This window comes from Sus scrofa, chromosome 2, assembly GCF_054392235.1.
Source record: "Sus scrofa isolate SSC_HxYL_T2T_F1_AM1 chromosome 2, Sscrofa_HxYL_maternal_Yorkshire_Landrace_v2.0, whole genome shotgun sequence".
Lineage (NCBI taxonomy): Eukaryota > Metazoa > Chordata > Mammalia > Artiodactyla > Suidae > Sus > Sus scrofa.
Window position 1 is genome coordinate 161,403,037 of NC_139384.1, and position 19,760 is coordinate 161,422,796.

Genomic DNA, 19,760 nt, shown 5'->3' on the forward strand with positions numbered 1-19,760 from the left:
TCTTAAGATCTGCCTCTGTGACTGGCGTCCGCAGACTCTTCACATTCGACCTGATTATTTTATGTTTGGATTAAATTTGCCCTCTGGCTCGGTCTGTTCCCAGTGCGTCCCCATCTGTTTTGAGTCTTTTCTTTTAGGGTAGTTGGGATTTTTTTATGATTCTGTTTTATCTCTACAATTAACTCACTATTTACATCTTTAAAATTTTAGTGGTTACCCATGAGTTTACATTATACGCCTTTAGTCAGAGCCTCGCTTCTCATCATACTGCACTACCTCGTATCTAGCCTATGACTTTATAACTCTTTTTTAAATTGAAATATAGCTGATTGAATACAGTGTTGCCTTGCTTTCTCAAGTACAGCAAATTGATTCAGTCGTGTGTACATACAGACGCATATGTGGGTGTGCATGCACACACACACAGCTCCGTACCCACGTGTGTGTGCATGCACGTAGACACACGCTTGGAGCTCCCGTCCGTTGTAGGTTGTCCTGGGGCCCCCAGTGCAGCGCTCCGTGCTCTGCAGTAGGGCCTGGCTCACCTCCGTCTGCTACCCCAGCCCCCAGTCCTTCCCCCACCCCCACCCCGGCCCCTTTGGCAACCCCAGCTCTGTTCTCGTCCGTGACTGTGTTTCTGTTTCACAGACAGGTTCATTTGTGTTACATTTTAGATGCCACATGTAAGCGGCATCATGTGGTGTTTGTCTCTGTCTGACTTGGGTCGCCTTGTAAGAGTCTCTAGCTCCATCCGTGTGCCTGTGAATGGCGCTACTTCTTTGTCATGGCCGAGTGGTATTCGGTGTGTACACAGGCTGCATCGTGTTGATCCAGCCTTCTGTCCGTGGACAGCTGGGCTGCTTCCATGGCTTGGCGACCGCGAGAAGTGCTGCAGGGAGCATCGGGGTGCATGTGTCCTTTTCGGCGAAAGGCTCACCCAGATAGATGCCCAGGCGTGGGCTCGCTGGCTCATCCGGGGCTCTGTGTGGAGCTTCCTGAGGTACCTGCGGGTTGTGTCCCATCGCATCCCGTGGACGGAGGAGGAGGGGCCCTTCCCCCACAGCCTGTCCCGCGTTTGGCCTTTGTAGACATCTTGGTGGCGGCCACTCGGACTGGCGAGAGGTGGCCCCTCATTTGCGCTTTGATTTCATTTCTCTAGTCAGTGGTGTTGAGCACTTTTTCATGGGCCTCTTGGCCATTTGTGTGTCTTCTTTGGAGAAATGTCTATTTGGGTCTTCTGCCCACTTTCCAGTTGGCTTTTTGGTTTGTTTTCGGGTTGTATAAGCTGTTCGTTTAGTTTGGAAGTGAAGCCCGTGTTGACCGCATCATCTGCTAATCCTTTGCCCCATTCTATCGACTGTCTTTGTGTTTTCCTTATGGCGAGTGTCCTTTGCTGTGCAAGACCTCGTAAGCTGGATTAGGTCCCATTTGTTTATTTTTGGTTTTATTTCTCTTGCTTTGGGAGACTGAGCTAAGAAAAGCATGTTTTGCTTGTGTTCCCTTGTAGGAGTTTTCTGGTGTCCTGGCTTATGTTTAAGTCCTTAAGCCATTTTGAGTTTGTTTTGGTGCCCGGTGTGAGGTGTGTTCCAGCCTCATCGACTCCCATGCCCTTGTCCCCTTTCCCAGCACCGCTTGCGGGAGAGACGGTGTTTCTACTGCTGTGTCTTCTTACCTCCTCTGTCAGAAACGCACCGACCGTGTGTATGCAGGCTTATTTCGGGCTCTCTTCTCATGCATCGAGCCGCTTGCCTTTTCCTGTGCCAGTGCCGTGCTGTTCTGATGACTGTAGCTTTGCAGCATCTCCTGAGGCCTAGGAGGGCTGTGCATCCCATCTCGTTCTTTCTCCTCAGCATTGCTTTGGCGATTCTGTGTCTTTTTTGGTGCCATGTAAAGGTTAGAATTATTTGTTCTAGTTCTGTGGAAAATGCCGTGGCTGTTTGAGAGGGATCGCATTGAATCTGTGGATGGCTGTGGGTCGTGTGGCCATTTTAACAATATTAATTCTTCCAATCCGGCGGCGTGGGACACCTTTCCATTTCTTCGAGTCCTCTGTAATTTCCTGTGTTAATGTTTGGTGTTCTCGGTATATGTCTTTCATCTTCTTGGTCGGGTTCATTCCTAGGTGGTTTTGTTTTTTTGTGTGTGTGTGTGATTTTAAAAGGTATTGTTTTTACATTCCCTTTTTGTTGTTTCATTGTTGGTGTGAAGAAATGCAACCAGCTTCTGAATGTTAACCTTGTGTCCTGCTACCTTGTTGAATTTATCAGTTCTAGTAGTTTTGTGTAGTCCCGAGGGTTTTCTGTATATAGGCCCACATATTTCTATGTATGGTATATAAATATATATTTTCCTCTATATGCAGTGTGTCATCTACATATAATGACAGTCTTGCCTCTTCCCTTCCAATTCGGATACCTTTTATTTCTTGTTAAAATGTTATTATTCTTAATCCCCTCTTCCATTCGTTGTGCTCTTGTTATTAGGTGTTTTATTTTACATGTGCTATAAACAAATGCATTTCTCTTTTTGCTTTAAACAGTTGTCTTTTAGAGCAGTTAAAGATTTTTTATTTTAAAATGGATATTATTTCACTTTCATTTGTTCCATTTCTTAGACTTTATTTCTGTGTTGTACATTCCGTACACTTGATTTTTTTGCCTGAGAAAGTTTTCATTTTGTCTTCATCCTTCCAAGTATATTTTCCCTGATTACAGAATTCTGAGTTATGATTCCTGCGGTGAAGGCCTCACTCCGTCTTCTGGCTCATGTGGTTTCCGGTGAGGAGTCTGCTGTAACTCCGATCTTTGTTCCTGTGTGTGTACTGTGTGCTTTTTTCCCCTTGGGCTGTCCTTAGAATTTTATCTTTGTCTTTTGTTTTTCAGCGGTCTGAGTGTGACACGTGCAGGTGAGGTGGTGCTGCGCTTTTGTTGAGTTTTGTGTTTGTCCTTCTGTTCTCTGAGACTCAGACTGGCAGTTTGGTGTCACTAAGTGTGGAAAATTCTTGATGGTTACGTCTCCAAGTGGTTCTTCGACCCATTCTCTGTCTTCTCCTTTTGGGGTTTTAATTATGTGTAAGTTAGATTGCTTAATACGTCTCACAGCTCTTGAATGTTCTCTTACGTTATTACTGATTTTTTAAAAATCCTGTTTTTCTGTTTCAGTTTGGGTAATTTCTCTTGATCTATCTTCAGTTTCTCTGATTCTTTCTTTGACTCTGTGAGGTCTGGCGATCCTGTCAGAGGCATTCCTTCTATCTGTTTACTGAGTTTTTCACTTTTAGAATTTCAATTCTGTTCTCTCTCTCTTTTGGCTTTTTGTTTTTGCTATTCTAGGGTTGCACTGTAGTATATGGAGGTTCCCAGGCTAGGGATCAAATCGGAGCTGCAGCTGCTGACCTACACCAGAGCCACAGCAATGCGGGATCCGAGCCAGGTCTGCAACCTACACCACGGCTCACAGCAATGCCGGATCCTTCACCCACTGAGCGAGGCCAGGGATTGAACCCACATCCTCATGGATCCTAGTTGGCTTTGTTAACTGCTGAGTTACGAAGGGAACTCCCTCAGTTCTGTTCTTTCTTACAGCTTCCATTACTCCATTGCACTTTCTGGCATTAATTTTTATCTTTTTCCTTTTTCCAGCTAGCTTCCATATAGGGCAGGATTTGCATTTTGTTAGATTTTTCTTATGCCTCTTTTGCATATCTTAGGTGTGGAATCTTTTGACCTAGAAATCCCTAAGAGCTACTTTAAAATAGAAGGACGTGAGGAATGCACTCCACCTGGCTTGGCCTGGAAGCAGGACGTGAGAGGAGAATCCTAGACCAGTTGCCTTGAGGAATGAAGAGCCGCTGTGTGTGTCCTCCAGTCTGATTGACCTGCTCAGGGTGAGTGGTCGTCTCAGTACGTTCCTTTCTTCCTTGTCTGTTTATCAAGACCATCAAAGTACCTGTTCGTTCACTCTTGTTCAGTGGCATGACCGGCTTAGCCCCTCCGTCCTAAACAAAATTAATGTGAGTTACGTTTACAAATGCTGTGCTCTTGAATGGCTCATGGCATCTTGGCAATATCAGGCATACGCAGCCTCACAAGGGCCTACCTTATATCTATACATAAGCATGTATACACACACACACACACACACGTGCGCGCATATATATACACCTATATATACATACACACACATTCACACATGTATACATACATGCACACACATACATATAAACACACACACAAATACATATGCACACATACACATGCATATGCGCATATGCACATTGACACATATGTATACACTTATATACACACACATACACACATGTACACTCACACATGTATACATACACGCGCACGCACATACACATATAAACATGTGCACTGCACATATACATACATTGATGTACACATGTATACACTTATATACCCATACACACATACATTCACACATGTATACATACATGCACACATATACACACATACACATATAAACACACACATGCACGTGCACATATACATACATTGACGTACATATGTATACACATATACCCATACACACGTACATTCACACATGTATACATACATGCACACACATATAAACGCACACATGCATGTGCACATATACATACATTGACGTACACATGTATACAATTATATACACATACACATGTACACACATATGCATATACACATGCGCACATATATACACACATGTACAATACACATACACACATATATACATATACACAATGTATACATATACACACACGTGCACACACACCTATATATACATGTATACATACATATACACACACGCATGCACATACATTTACACACATACATATATACACATACACACGTACATGTGTATACACACATATGCATATACCCACACATACACATACACACACACACATGTACATACGCCGAGACCAGCTCAGAGGACAGGGCTGAAGATCGGGGGCTGTGAAACTTAAGAAAAAAGTTAACATAAAACAAGACACAGAGACATTTCTCTTAAGTAAAGGTGGGAACCGGGGACTCAGGGTCTCGGGGACCAAGAGCCCCGCCTCAGGAAGCCACACTGCTCTGTTGTGCTCTCGAGGATGACTGTCAAGGGAGGAGGGTTGTAGGTGCAGGATAGAGGGGGTTTTTATTATCTTAGGAGTTCTGTATTTTAAGAGTCACATAGCCGGTAGCTGGTAAAGCTTTGACTCCGACCTTTAGGCGTTCAACAGTCATTCGCATCTGAGGAGGCTTGGCCTTGGCTCTCCGTGCAGAGCGTCTAGAGAACCATCGCGGTGCTTCCGCGGCGGCCGTGCCTGTCTGCGAGCCGCGTCTGCACCTCGCTTCTCTCTGCTGATGCGTAGTCCGCTAACGACGGCTCATAAACCCCTGGGGCCACGGGTTCCTCTTCCTCTTCTTTCAACGGGACATAGCTGCTTGTGCAGCTGGCGTGCCCACACCAACGCCTGAGGTCCTCCTTCAGCGGAGCCCAGGCGTCGCTTCTGCCTTTAGGTCTCTGTGCTTCAGCCGGAGTCCTTCACCAGCCCTGCGACCGTCCTCCAAGCGGGAAGATGGGGTACAGGGAACAGGACAAGATGGAGTTTTCAGCAAAGAGGCTGAGAAGAGATGGCAGAAACATGTCTGCCGACAGAGTCATAGATGCACACGTGCACACCCACACCTATATATACACCTATACATAGAGACACGTGTATACACACACACACGTGCACACACACACCTATAGATACACCTATACATAGAGACACGTGTATACACACACACACATGCACACACACTCCTATAGATACACCTATACATAGAGACACGTGTATACATATACACATATGCACACACACACCTATATATACACCTATACAGAGACATGTGTATACACACACACACGTGCACACACACTCCTATATATACACCTATAGAGACACGTGCACACACACACGTACACACCCACACCTATATATACACCTATACAGAGACACGTGTATACACACACACGTGCGTGCACACACACCTATAGATACACCTATACATAGACACGTGTATACATACATATGCACACACACACCTATATATACACCTATAGAGACATGTGTATACATACACACACGTGCACACACACACCTATATATACACCTATACATAGAGACACGTGTATACATACACACATATGCACACACACACCTATATATACACCTATAGAGACACGTGTATACATACACACACGTGCACACACACACGTGCACACACACACCTATATATACACCTATACATAGAGACATGTGTATACACACACACACATGCACACACACACCTATATATACACCTATACATAGACACGTGTATACATACACACGTGTACACACACACCTATATATACACCTATACATAGAGACACGTGTATACACACACACGTGCACACACATCTATATATACACCTATACATAGAGACACATGTATATACACACACGTGCACACACACACCTATATATACACCTATACATAGACACGTGTATACACACACGTGCACACCTACACCTATATATACACCTATATATAGAGACACGTGTATACACACACACGTGCACACACACACCTATATATACACCTATACATAAAGACACGTGTATACACACACACACGTGCACACACACACACGTGCACACACACCTATAGATACCTATACATAGAGACACGTGTATACATACATATGCACACACACACCTATATACACCTATACATAGAGACACGTGTATACATACACACATATGCACACACACACCTATACATAGAGACACGTGTATACATACACACATATGCACACACACACCTATACATAGAGACACGTGTATACATACACACATATGCACACACACACATAAAGCTTTTATTGGGCCACACCCATGGCGTAGGGAAGTTCCCAGGCCAGGGGTCGAATCGGCGCTGTAGCTGCCCGCCTACACCCCAGTCGCAGCAACCAGCAACGCGGGATCCAAGCTGCATCACTGCAGCTCACGGCATTGCCGGATCTTTAACCCACAGGGCGAGGCCAGGGGTCACACCTGCATCCTCATGGTTCCTAGTTGGGTTCCTTACCTCCGAACTACAACGGGGGCTCCATCGCAAGGGCTGTCTTTATGTCAGTTCTGAAACAGGAACCTTCCCGAGGCCTTTACCTGATGCATTTTCTCTCTTCCTGGCCGCAGACGTGATTGAGTTTATTCGTTCCTTCTTCCCCTCATTCAGACGTTTTGGAAGCTGCTCTCTCGGGGTTCCTGCTCCTTGTTGGTGACGAGAGGGGGGAACAGGCCGTCCTCTCCTCCCGGAGCGGGGACGGGTCTCTACCAGCGTGCGGCTGGTGCCGCCGCCGGGGTGTCCGTGTGGCCAGACGCCGTCCTCGCGGCCGGGAAGCAGAGCACTCAGCTAGGTTTTAAAAGTGACGGGGGAGGGTTCCTGTCGTGGCTCAGCAGTACGGGGCCGACCAGTACCCACGAGGACGTGGGTTCGATCCCTGGCCTCGCTCAGTGGGCTAAGGCTCCCACATGGCTCGGCTGTGGTCCAGGCCGGTACCTGTAGCTCCAAGCTGAACGCTAACCTGGGAACGTCCATGTGCCGCGGGTGCAGCCCTAAAAAGCAGCAATAGAAAACAGAAGTGCTTGGCTCGTGGTGGGCAGTAGGGCGGAAAGCCACCCTAAGCGGGGGCACGAGGGCACTGGCTCGAGGGTGCTGGGCCGCTGCTCCGCCCGTCTGTCCTTCTCCCCTGACCAGACTTCCCGTCCTTGGCGTTGCTGTCCCTCCTCTCGTTCTGCTTATTTTTACCTCTTTCTGTTTCTCTGTAGTCCTTTTGTCTTTCTTTCTTTCTAAGGTTCTTGTTTTTCTCTTATGGTTGATGTATAGTATCCTCTCAGCTCTGCGTCCAGCACAGCGAGCCCGTCGCACATGTATACAATACAGTCTGCTTCTCACATTACCCCCCATCCGGCTCCATCACACGTGAACAGAGAGAGTCCCCTGCGCTGGACACCAGGATCCCCTTGCTTATCCACTCCCAGTGCCGCAACTTGCATCTCTTAGCCCCTGACTCCCAGTCCCTCCCAGTCCCTCCCAGTCCTCCCTCGCCCTCCCCCTTGGCAACCACACGTCTGTTCTCCAAGTCCATGAGTTTCTTTTCTGTGGGAAGGTTCATTTGTGCCTGTGTATTAGATTCCAGTCACAGGTGATATCATGAGGTATTTGTCTTTCTCTTTCTGACTGACTTCACTCGGTATGAGAGTCTTTAGTTGCATCCACGTTGCTGCAAATGGCATTCTTGCGTTCTTTTTTATGGCTGAGTAGTATTCCATTGTATATATGTACCACATCTTCCTAATCCAGTCATCTGTCGGTGGACATTTGGGGTGTTCCCATGTCCTGACTGCTGTGAATACTGCTGCAGTGAACATACAGGTGCATGTGTCTTTTCTTTTCTTTTTTAGGGCCATACTCGGGGCATATGGAGGTTCCCAGGCTAGGGGTCGAATCGGAGCTGTAGCCACTGGCCTACACCACAGCCACAGCAACACTAGATCCGAGCCGAGCCTGCGACCTACACCACAGCTCATGGCAACGCCGGATCCTTAGCCCCTGAGCCAGGCCAGGGGTTGAACCGCGTCCTCCTGGATGCTAGTCGGGGTCGTTCACCACTGCGCCACGATGGGAACGCCACTTCATCTTTATTCTGTTACTCACACGGTCTCTCTGGTGCGTCATGTAAAAGGGACTCGTCCTTCGGAAAACGAAGAGAGCCTACTCCTTGTTTCAGGGACTTGGAGATAAGATGGTGTCGGGGTTCAGGGTGAGCTCTTCCTCCCGGCAGCGCCCCTGGGGGTGGACACCCCAAAAAGAAGGCAGTGAATCGCATGGAGAAAGGAGGAGACAGCTGCCCCGAGAGCGTTTCTGGAGAGAGACGCCGCCCGGGGAGCCGGCCAGAGGCGGCGGAAGGTCCAGGAGCGCTGGCGCCGTGGGGAGGCCTGGGCGCAGGGAGGCTCGGCTTTGGCCTGGTGGGTTGTGCTTTGCTTCTCTTTGCCCTGATGAGGGCCAGTGGGGCTCAACCACTGGAGGTGACGGCAGGGTACCCTCCGTCGCCACGGGCCTCTAGCCCTCCCGAGTGGCAGGCGGGCCCGGTCCGTGTGCGCGCGGGGAGGCGTGCGTGGCCACTTATCCGGGTATTTTCTCCGGGGCAGGAGGCGAAACCTCTCTCCAGAAATGCCTTTGAAAAGCGAAGAGCAGGACGGCCTTTCCGCCAAGGACTCGGTCGAAGGCGGCGTCCAGTCTCGTCCGTCCAGCATCCACCTGGAGCACGAAGAGGAGGCGGGCGCTGACCTCAAGCCGCTGGAGACGGACGAGCCGCGCAGCCCTCGTCCCAGGATCTGCTTGGAGCCTCGGGAGAGACGCAGGGCCAGCCTCGGGCAGGCTGTCCTCAGGAGGCTGCGGAAGAGCTGCCAGTGCAGTCAGGCCAAAGCCAAAAACAAGATCCTGGGTTTCTTTCCTGTGTTGCGATGGCTCCCAAAGTACAACCTGAAGAAGAACCTCTTGGGAGACGCCATGTCCGGCCTGATCGTGGGCATCTTGCTGGTGCCGCAGTCCATCGCCTACTCCCTCCTGGCCGCCCAGGAGCCCGTCTACGGCCTGTACACCTCCTTCTTTGCCAGCATCATCTACTTTCTCCTGGGGACGTCCCGGCACATCTCTGTGGGCATCTTCGGAGTGCTGTGCCTCATGATCGGTGAAGTGGTCGACCGGGAACTAGCCAGAGCCGGCTATGACGCGGCCCACGCCCCTGCCGCCCTAGGCGTGCTTTCCAACGGGAGCTCGGCGTTCAATCAGACGGCAGACAAGACCTGCGACAAAAATTGCTACGCCATCGCCGTTGGCAGCACTGTGACCTTCATGGCCGGAGTCTATCAGGTAGGAGGCGGCGGGACAGGTGCTTGTCTCTGGCGGAGAAATCGCTGTGCACGAAGGCTCAGATCCGAGGGCCTCAGGACCGGCACGTGAACGGCCGTTGCCGGGCTGCCCGGGTGCGTGAGAGGTCGAGTTTGCCTCCGCAGTAAGAGAGCGGCTTCTGTTTTCTGAACCCCTGGCTTCCTCTTCAGCAGGGAATTTCAGTCAGCCAGAATCTGATGATTTGGCTCTAAAAGTTCAAATCGGAGAGGGACCTCCGACCCGCTGTACAACTGGTTGATTTTATCCATGGAGAACTCGCAGATTGGCTGGAGTTCCGTGTGGCTGGCTAGTGGAAGAGCCTTTGCAGGCGCAGGGTGACGGGGGCTCGGCAGAGGGGCGTGCAGGGGCTTTCAAACCGCCGCCTCCCCCGCTGCTTCCAGGACTGCTGCTCTGTGAGTGGCTCTCACTGAGGACAGTTTTCTTGGCCTTTGGGGAGGGACATGCTGGGGACCACTGTTTCATACTAGCCGCTGCGAGAAGGACTAGAATGAAATTCTTGGGTCTGTCCTGCAACCTCCTAGTCGCAGCCACCGTCACGCCTCTGCCTTTGGGCGTCTGGAGTCACTGCCAGCGTCAAGCCTCTTTTCTGTTGCAGGCGCCCGGAGCCCGACTGGGGAGCGGAGGGTGTCTCCCTTGCAGGTGCGCGTGGACGGGGGACAGGGAGGCACGGTGTGCAGAGGGGCTGTGCCCCTCAAGCCCATTTTGGCTCTTTCGTTAGGATCCTTGCCAGGAATGAGGAAGGAGGCGGTGGAGTTCAGAGGAATCACTGGGAGGAGAAAAAAAAGATACAAAATGTTACATGTTTGAGGATGCACAGCTAAGGTGGGAAGTGGTATGGCGTGAGCACATGTGGATATACAGATGCAAATAGTGCAGGAGTTCCCACTGCGGCTCCGTGGGTTAAGGACCTGAGGTCTCTGTGAGGATGCGGATTCAGTCCCTGGCCTTGCTCAGTGGGTTAAGGATCCGGCATTGTATTGCAGTGGAGGTCAAAGACGTGGCTGGGGTCGCGCGTTGCTGTGGCTGTGGTGTAGGCTGGCAGCTGTAGCTCTGATTCGACCCCAGACCCCTAGCCTGCGAACTTCCATGTGCTGCGTGTGCGATACTAAAAAGCAAATCAATAAAATAAAATAAAATGAGAGAGAGAGAGTTCTGTAATTTAAAAGTATGATTCTAGAGAGTTCCCTTCGTGGCTCAGTGGTTAACGAACCCAACTAGGATCTATGAGGTTGCGGGTTCGATCCCTGGCCTTGCTCAGTGGGTTAAGGATCCGGCATTGCCGTGAGCTGCTGCGGCTGTGGTATAGGCCGGCAGCTCTAGTTCTGACTCGACCCCTAGGTGGGAACCTCCATGTACCTCACGTGCAGCCCTAAGAAAAACAAACAGAAAAAGTGTGATTCTGTGTTGCTGTGAATCTTGTTTTTTGTTTTATCAGCTGAAACATCCCTTTTGCAGTAACGATTGGTAATTTAAAGAAAGCACATTGTTTTTATTAGAATTTTTCCGGTTGGTGTTTTTATCATGTCTCTTGGATCCTTGAGACGTTCGTCTTTTTCGAGGCCGTCTGAGCCTCCTCAGGTTTGAGGAGCCTTTTGCTTAAGCAGGTGGGACTCCCCAGATCCTGCGTGGTCCGGGCTGCTCAGCCACAGGGGACTTCGGCGAAGCTGCCTGGCCCTGCGCCTGGCAGGAGGTCGTGCTCCCTCTGTGAGGGGAGGGGCCGTAGATGCCCGTGGGTGCTCTCGCCCTGCGTTCCGGCCGCCCGGGTCTCTCCGCAGCGGGATGCCGGGGCATCCAGGACCCGGGAGCCCTTCTCCGCGGCCCTTGACCCTGTGTGTCCTTCCTTGCAGGTGGCCATGGGCTTCTTCCAGGTGGGCTTCGTGTCCGTCTACCTCTCGGACGCCTTGCTGAGCGGCTTTGTCACCGGCGCCTCGTTCACTATCCTCACGTCGCAGGCCAAGTACCTCCTCGGCCTCCGGCTTCCTCGGAGTCACGGCCCCGGCTCCCTCGTCACCACCTGGAGCCACATCTTCAGGAACATCCATCAGACCAACCTCTGTGACCTCCTCACCAGCCTCTTGTGCCTTTTGGTTCTTCTGCCCACCAAGGAGCTTAACGAGCGCTTCAAGTCCAAGCTTAAGGCACCCATTCCCACGGAACTCTTCGTGGTCGTGGCGGCCACCTTGGCGTCGCATTTCGGGAGGCTGCACGACAGGTACGGCACCAGCATCGCCGGGCCCATTCCCACCGGCTTCCTGCCGCCCCGCGCGCCGGACTGGAGCCTCGTCCCCAGGGTGGCGGCGGACGCCGTGGCCATCTCCGTCATCGGCTTCGCCATCACCGTGTCCCTCTCCGAGATGTTCGCCAAGAAGCACGGCTATGCGGTCCGCGCCAACCAGGAGATGTACGCCATCGGCTTCTGCAACATCATCCCCTCCTTCTTCCACTGCTTCACCACCAGCGCCGCGCTGGCGAAGACGCTGGTCAAGGAATCCACGGGCTGCCAGACGCAGGTCTCGGGGGTGGTGACGGCGCTGGTCCTGTCGCTGGTCCTCTTGGTGGTGGCGCCCTTGTTCTACTCCCTGCAGAAGAGCGTGCTGGGGGTGATCACGATTGTGAACCTCCGAGGGGCCCTGCTCAAGTTCAAGGACCTGCCCGCCATGTGGCGGGTCAGCCGGATGGACACGGTGATCTGGTGGGTCACCATGCTGTCCTCGGCGCTCATCAGCACCGAGCTGGGCCTGCTCATCGGCGTGTGTTTCTCCATGTTTTGTGTCATCCTTCGCACTCAGAAGCCCCAGGCCTCGCTGCTCGGCTGGGTGGAGGGGTCCGAAACCTTCGAATCCACGGCTGCCTACAGGGGCCTCCAGGCCAAGCCCGGCGTCAAGGTGTTCCGCTTCGCGGCCCCGCTCTACTACATAAACAAAGAGTACTTCAAATCCGCCTTGTACAAGTCCACCCTCAACCCGGTCTTCGCGAAGGCGGCTCAGAAGAAGGCCGCCAAGAGAAAGAGGAGAAAGGGGGCGGCAGCCCGGGGCGGGGCCCAGGACGACGTGGCCGTGCAGCTCTCCCCCGACCCCCCGGAGCTGCACACGCTGGTGGTTGACTGCAGCGCGGTGCAGTTTGTGGACACGGCGGGGATCCAGACGCTGAGAGAGGTGCGCAGGGACTACGAAGCCGTCGGCGTCCGGGTGCTGCTGGCTCAGTGCAACCCGTCTGTGAGGGCGTCCCTGGCCCAGGGAGAGTACTGCCGGGAGGAAGAGGAAAACCTTCTTTTTCACAGTGTCTTTGAAGCCGTGAGTTTTGCAGAAGCCGTGGAAAATCAGAAAGGAGTGAGTGTTCCCAATGGGCTGAGTTTTTCCAGCGGCTGACTGAGCACGTCCGTCGCCCGAGGACGCCGCCCGGCCGTGGGGACAGGGGCAGGCGTGCCGCATTGTCTGCCGTGCCACGGGGACGTGGTGAAGTGGCAGCCTCCGGGCTGGACGGTGTTCTCCCTTTGAGGCTGGTGGCCTTCTCGTCCCACACAGCAGCAGAGCTTTTATTAGTCAGGCGGAATCAGAAAGAGGAAAAGACTGGTTTCTAGCTTTCTTGTGCATATAAGGTATCCTTGCAACTAAGCCCGTAACCATTGACTTGAACTGCACAGCAGCCCCCAGACCTAACAACGCCCACCCCGTCTTGGGGGCTGTGTCTCTGGACGCTTCCTTCCTCAGGGGGTCAGGCGTCAAAGCTGGCGTTGAGGGGAGCGTGCTGGGGTCTCTTTCCCACGGCTCCTGGGGGCGGGGGTGGGGGGGGGCAGAAGGGAAGTAGAAGAGCGTCCTGTCTGCTCTCGACACAGCAGGTCCACGGGCTTCTGCGGCGCAAAGAAGCGATGAGCCGAGCCTGCTGTCCCCCTCCGTTGCCTGCCTTGGCCGCCCAGGTGGCTGCGGCATCTCTGGCTTTTCACAGGGAAACACGGCTGCCGTCGGGCAGCCTTGGCAGGCGTCTGAGGGGCGAGCAGGCTGCGGGGTCCCGGCGGCCGGCCCCGCTCCGGACGGCACCTCTCAGCAGCGCGTTCCACACTGTTGTCGTGCCTTTGTGCGTCAGGGACGCAGGGAGGAAGCGCTTCCTAAGCAGCCAGACCCTGAGATCTCGCCTGTCCTCGCGCCATCCGGCCCCGTCTGTCACTTGCTGCGCGTTTCTCTGCCGAGAAGCGGGGTTCGCTGGCGGTCGTTTGAGCGCGTGTCCCCTGCAGTCTGTGCTAACCTGCTGCGTCTGATGGCCCGCGAGTGACAGGTTTGCCGGAGAAACGGCGCAGTGCTGACGCAGCCGTCTCAGGCAGCCTTTTCACCGAGCTTGAGGCGAAGTGTTCAGGCAGGTTGCGAAAAGCCGCGATGGACGGCTTCCCCTAAGCGTTGGTTTGTTCAGCGGTAACGCGCGTGTCCTTCCCACGGCCCTGCCGCCAAGAGGGTCAGCTGGCCCTCGAGGGTCTCCCCACGTCTGCGACCCTGCCGCCCGTCCTTGCTCCGTAAGAAGGGCGGGTCCGTCCCGTCCAGTGGAGCAGCACGCGCCGGAGCCGGAGCGCCCTCCGGGTCACGGCAGCCCTGAGTTGGGGCCGTTTCGGTGGAGGCGAGGCTGGTGCTTCCTGCCACGAGCCCTTCTCACGTACAGTGAATTCCGATGACCGCGGTAGCTCTTCCTTCTCGGGCCTCCCAGCCAGCACGTGAGAGCATTTAGAAACCTCCCTCCCTACAAGCCACGTTCCGAGGGCGTGTTATTTACGAGAGCTGGTGCCGGGTTGTGGCCCAGGGACCGTTCCTTTTGAAGAGCAAGGAGGCCTGACTGCGAAAGCTTCCAGTTCTGTCTCTGGAGCTGGACGGGTGAGGGAGAAAGACGGGTTTTCCGGAGTTCAGCTTAAGTGAGGTTGAGGCATTGAGCCCCTCCGCCTTACCCAGGCAAAGTGAAAACTGTGACCGTGCAGAGTCATTTCGAATCCGCTCCGACATCCTAAACAGGTTAAATGTTCCTGAGAAACAAACCCTGGGCGTAAGGCGTCTGTCGGACGGACCGGGACCTTTCAGCATCCCACCTGCCTTGTGGCTCCATGCACTGCAGCGTCGCTTTTCTGCGGGTGGAGCTTGGCCCCCCGTTGACACGGGAAGGCCTTGCTGTTGGGAGGACGGCGGTTTCCCGGGTGCTAAAGGGCCGTCTTGGCGGTGATGGAGCCCTTGGCTAGATGTCATGGTGCCCTTTTAGGACTTAAGGCGGGATTTCAGAAAGGTTAGCTGCTCTCCGTGGGTTTGTGTTTTGCTTGTTGTTCGTGGTCAGCGTTTCCGCCTTCTCTGCAGTCCCGGGAGTGTCACAGTCACATCAGAGCGTCCTGGTTGTCATTCATGTGCCATCCCTCCTGTCCCGTCCCCCCCGCCCCCCCCGAGCAGGCGGGTGCCCACATCTGAGGCCGTCTGGCAGAGTGACGAGCAGGTGTTAGGATGATCCCATGATGTAGCAAATACTGTCGCAGCCAAGACAGAAAGAAAAGGCCAAAGACTTTGGAAAGGCTCTTAGAAGGAGAGTGACTTGGTTTGACCTTTCCCTGACATTTCTGTCCGTCCCTGGTGTAAACTGTTCTGGAGCCGTACGCAGTCGGCAGGTTCCTGGCTTGTTCTTCTACCCAGACAAGTGCATACGGGATTCTGCTTTGGAAAGCTGTTTGTAGGACTTTCGAAGATTTCCCAATTTAAACCTCACCTCTGCTTGGTTTGACGTCTGCCTGTACTTACCTGTTAAGATGTTTTAACTGCTGGTGTTTAAAGGAATCAAACAGGAGGCCAGAGCCTAAGGCACCCGCGACACCCATGTCTCCGCCCGTTTTCTTGCTCAAGGATGTAGACTGGGTTCAACACGGGATGGTGTACACGCGTGATGGGTACAGAGACCTCTTGCCCGCGCTGAACTGGCGTCTAAGTGCAGCACGTTCTCAGCACTTGCTGATAATGCACAAAACAGTGGCCACGCTGCTGGTGTGATTGGAATGGAAGTGCACTGGTGACGGGTAAAGCTCGGAGAAGCAGCGGCGCGGGATGCGCCTGGGGCTGAGGCGGCGAAGGCTGAGGTTCCGAGGCCGTGCAAAGACCCTCTCCGAGCCACGGAGGGGGAGCAGAGAGGGACCCAGCTGAATGGGGTCCAGCCGCTGGTCGGCCCCACACCTCAGTTTGAGAGCAAGGTCCCAACTGGATTCTGATTCTAGAAGAGGGGGTGCAGGTTGACCAGAGCTGGAAGAGGCGGGGCGCACTGGTACCCAAGGCTGGTGCCGAAGCCGAAGACCCCCCACCTTCTCCGGAGCCCTAGACAGTGACTCTAGCCCCTGACGGTGGTAGGGCTGGCAGGTGTCTAGCTGGCTTTTTTTTCTTTTCTTTTCTTCCCTAAGGAGTGAAGGAAAAGGAGATTTGGCACCGTCTGTCTTGGCTCTTAAGCATTAGGAGACACCGAAGCCAGGCTTTGTTGGCAGATTTACAGCCTGAGCTTGAACCTGGCAGGGTCTGCGGTGAGGTCCTGGGGCTTTTCTCACGGGGTGGCCGCGTTTGAACAGGAATGGTGATGCTCTCAGCTGGCGTGGCTGTCCTGGCGCAGCAGAGGCGAGTCTGACTCGTATCCATGCGGGGTATCAGCCAAGTAGCGTGTCTCAGAAGCACAGTGCCTGGGCGAGAGCCCCGGTCTGGGTAGGAAAGGGAGAGAAGGCCGTCGTGCGTCCCGGGGGCGTCACGGGAGCCTGGACGTCGGCAGGATGAATGCAGCGGGCTCCGTGGTCCTCGTCGGCGTCCTCCGTCACTTGCTTTCCTCTCCGTCTTGCTGTGCACGAGCCGTGCCTTCAATGTGCCGACACCTGCTGGGGACCGGCGCGGCCGTCTAGGGCCTGGCCGGGTGCCGGGCCTGCAGCGCTAAAGCCAGCAGGTGGGCCGAGGGTCGCCCTGCTCGTAACGCCCGCGGGCATGTGGAGCTCCTTTCGGGAGGGGCTGAGCTGAGCCTGGGTGGAGGTCTGAGAGGGAGGCAGGCCGCTGAGGCCCAGCGGCAGGCACGGGTGCCCTGGTCCGGGTCTGCTCAGGGAGGGCTTGCAGGTGGCGGGATGAGAGCCCGAGCCGTGGGACTCGGACTTGGCTTAATTTTTCTGTTCTTTAGTGCTTCATTTTTTTTTCTTCTCCTGTTTGATCCGTTCTCATGATGCCTTATTTGAAACTGGGCTTTAAGAACTGCAAAAAGGGAGCAAACCGGATCTAGAAAGCTTTAAAGCTCTGAATGCACTTGCCTTTTTTTTTTGTATAAGAATTTTAGATAATCATGAATCATTCCTTTGAGTGCTAAGAACGAAAAGGAAAATTATAATGCAGTAGGCCAAAATAATAGGCCAGCTGATTTGGTTAGCATCGCTATTACTAAGGCAAAAGACGGAGTTCCCGTCGTGGCTCAGTGGTAACGAACCCGACTAGTATCCATGAGGACGTGGGTTCGATCCCTGGGTTAAGGATCCGGCGTTGCCGTGAGCCGTAGTGTAGGTCGGAGACCTGGCTCGGATCTGGCGTTGTTGTGGTTGTAGGCCGGCAGCTGCAGCTCTGATTCGAACGCTGGCCGGGGAACTTCCTGCAGCAAAAGTGAAATAGTGCTGAAATACTATAAGTATACAATTTTAGTGTTTTTTTTTTTTTTTTTTTAATGTTAGTTACTTTAGAAATGGAGAATTTAGACATAGGAGTAGGCAAATTATTTTTATAAGATCATTTTTATCCTGACAAGGACAATTTTTTAAAGTGTTTGGCACCTGAAAATAAATCGTTAGGAGAATTAGAGAAGCACATACCAAATGGTGGTTTTTTTTCGGTGTGTGTTTTAGTCTTTTCTTGGCGTTGTGAGACAGGAGGGAGGCGTGTGGATGGAGAGAGCTGGCCAAGGAAGGGCACTGATGCCTTCCTGGAGATGCCCTGCTGTACATCTGCTCTGGAATCTGTATAACTTTCTTGGACTTGAATTATGGCTCTGAAATTGGCTGAAGAATTACGATCGTATTAAAAATACCAATAGGAGAATTTCTAACGGAGGGCTTTTTACTTGGCAAACGAACAGCTGGCTTCAGCCAGAGAGGATTTTTAGCAGCAATTTTAAGAAGCTCCTTTTAGGGAGGTTCTCCGACGCCACCTCTCCGGTCCGTAAAGTAATGAGTCGCTTGGAATGAAACCCTCTTGCCTTGTCAGCTCACATCCGTTGGAAGTTCCTGGTTGAGTTCTGACACTGCCATGATTTGTCAAAAATTAGTGTGCACGAATCAGTGTGTATAAAACTTCCTTTTTGGGTCTCCTTTGCCGTTTCTCATATAAGCCCAGGCGATACCAGCGTGACAGGTGAAGGAACCTAAAATCCCAGCCTAAGGACACTGCCTTTCTTCGTAGTTATTCAAGGCTGATGACTTTGTGGAATTTGTCTTATACCACGTATGTCTTTTTTAATTAAAGAAAGTGCCTTGATGCAATTCCGCTGAAATCGCGCCTGGCCCCCTGTGGAGTGAGGGTGGGTTCCGGACGGATTTTGCAGCCTCCGTTGCAGGAGAGGGGAGTCAGTCAGAGGCAGGCCCTGTTCTTCTGATCTCTGTTGGTGATGTTTATCTCATAAGATCCTGTATGTATTGAGATTCAGAGATGTCATTTCATTTGTCTGCTAATAAATTGTTGCGTTCGTAAAATTTTGCTGTGTCTAAGTGATTTAAGGGCAAGGGAGGGGTGGATTCTAACTAAGGAACACACTCGGGTTGCCCCCAGAGGGAAAAATGCCATCTCTTTCCCATCAGACCCGTGTCTGTCCTTGGAAAGTCAGGAAGCACAAAGAAGCCTCATTCTCTCCTTTTTGCCTCGGGGTCCTGAGTGAGTCAGCGCTTTGGGGACTCAACTTCTCCACCAGGGGCAAGGCGGGGAGGACAGATTCCAGTCCTTAGGCTGCGGGACTGCTGTTGCCCCCTGTGCTGAAATCACACAACCCAGCCCAGGTCCGCTTTGCTGCTGTCCCCACACTGAACTCTGAGCCACATCGGCCCTACCCGTGAGGTGGGGCTGCTGCCTCACGTGGACCGAGACGTGGCCACGCAGGGGCACCCGTTGGAAGGACCGCTCTGCGCCCCCCCGCCCCCTCCCCAGATGGAAGCGGGAGCGAGTGCAGGGGCTCGGGGCGGTGGGCACGGCCACGGGGCGGGGAGCTGGACTGAACGGTGCCCTCAGGCCATCTGCCCGCAGCCTCTGGGCCCCGTGCACCTGCTCCCCAGGCTCCCCTCCTCCACCTGGAGGCTCTGCCCCTGCCGGAGCTCCTGTGCGTGGCCTTCGCCCCTCGCACGGCACGGCTGCCTTCACTGTGCCTTTCAGGTCCAGCGGCCACAGGTCAAAGTGTGGCTCTTGGAGAAATACCCACCCGTGATTTCTAAAAAGCCTGGGTCGCGGAGCCCTGTATCCCGAACACCTCGCACTGCAGGCTCTCCTCAGATGACTGCAGCCACGGTCGTGGCTTCCTCTGCCTTACCGTCTGCACGCCAGTGGCCGCCAAGCCTGGTGCCAGCCCGGTCTCTCTCGAACACCGACCAGCAGCTGTGCGACGGTACCGCGGGGCTCTGCCCGCCTTCCCGGGGCCCCTCTCACGCAGCACGCCCCGGACGCCTCCTCTTTAGCTTGTTTTGACCACGATGAGACCTGGCTACGAAAGCCAGAAACCTGGGACATTCTAGGTTTCCTGCCCTCACTGTCTGTCGTTTCT

At 53.2% G+C, this 19,760-nt stretch overlaps 1 protein-coding gene across 20 annotated transcripts in view; it reads left to right on the forward strand.

The window, feature by feature from the left end:
• The window catches only part of SLC26A2 (solute carrier family 26 member 2), a 92,951-nt gene extending 74,246 nt beyond the window's left edge, over positions 1-18,705 (forward strand). For 8 of the 20 annotated variants that reach the window (XM_085015102.1, XM_085015100.1, XM_085015099.1 and 5 more), the window contains 3 exons: positions 3,710-3,886; positions 9,239-9,962; positions 11,849-18,705. In XM_085015102.1, coding sequence (XP_084871228.1) covers positions 9,261-9,962; positions 11,849-13,369 — 2,223 coding nt within the window. In that variant the 5' untranslated portion in view covers positions 3,710-3,886; positions 9,239-9,260 and the 3' untranslated portion in view covers positions 13,370-18,705. Of the gene's footprint in view, positions 1-3,709; positions 3,887-9,238; positions 10,641-11,848 lie in introns of all 20 variants that reach the window. The other 12 variants (XM_085015111.1, XM_085015110.1, XM_085015109.1 and 9 more) reach the window with 6 other exon arrangements.
• The last annotated feature ends 1,055 nt before the right edge of the window (positions 18,706-19,760 follow it).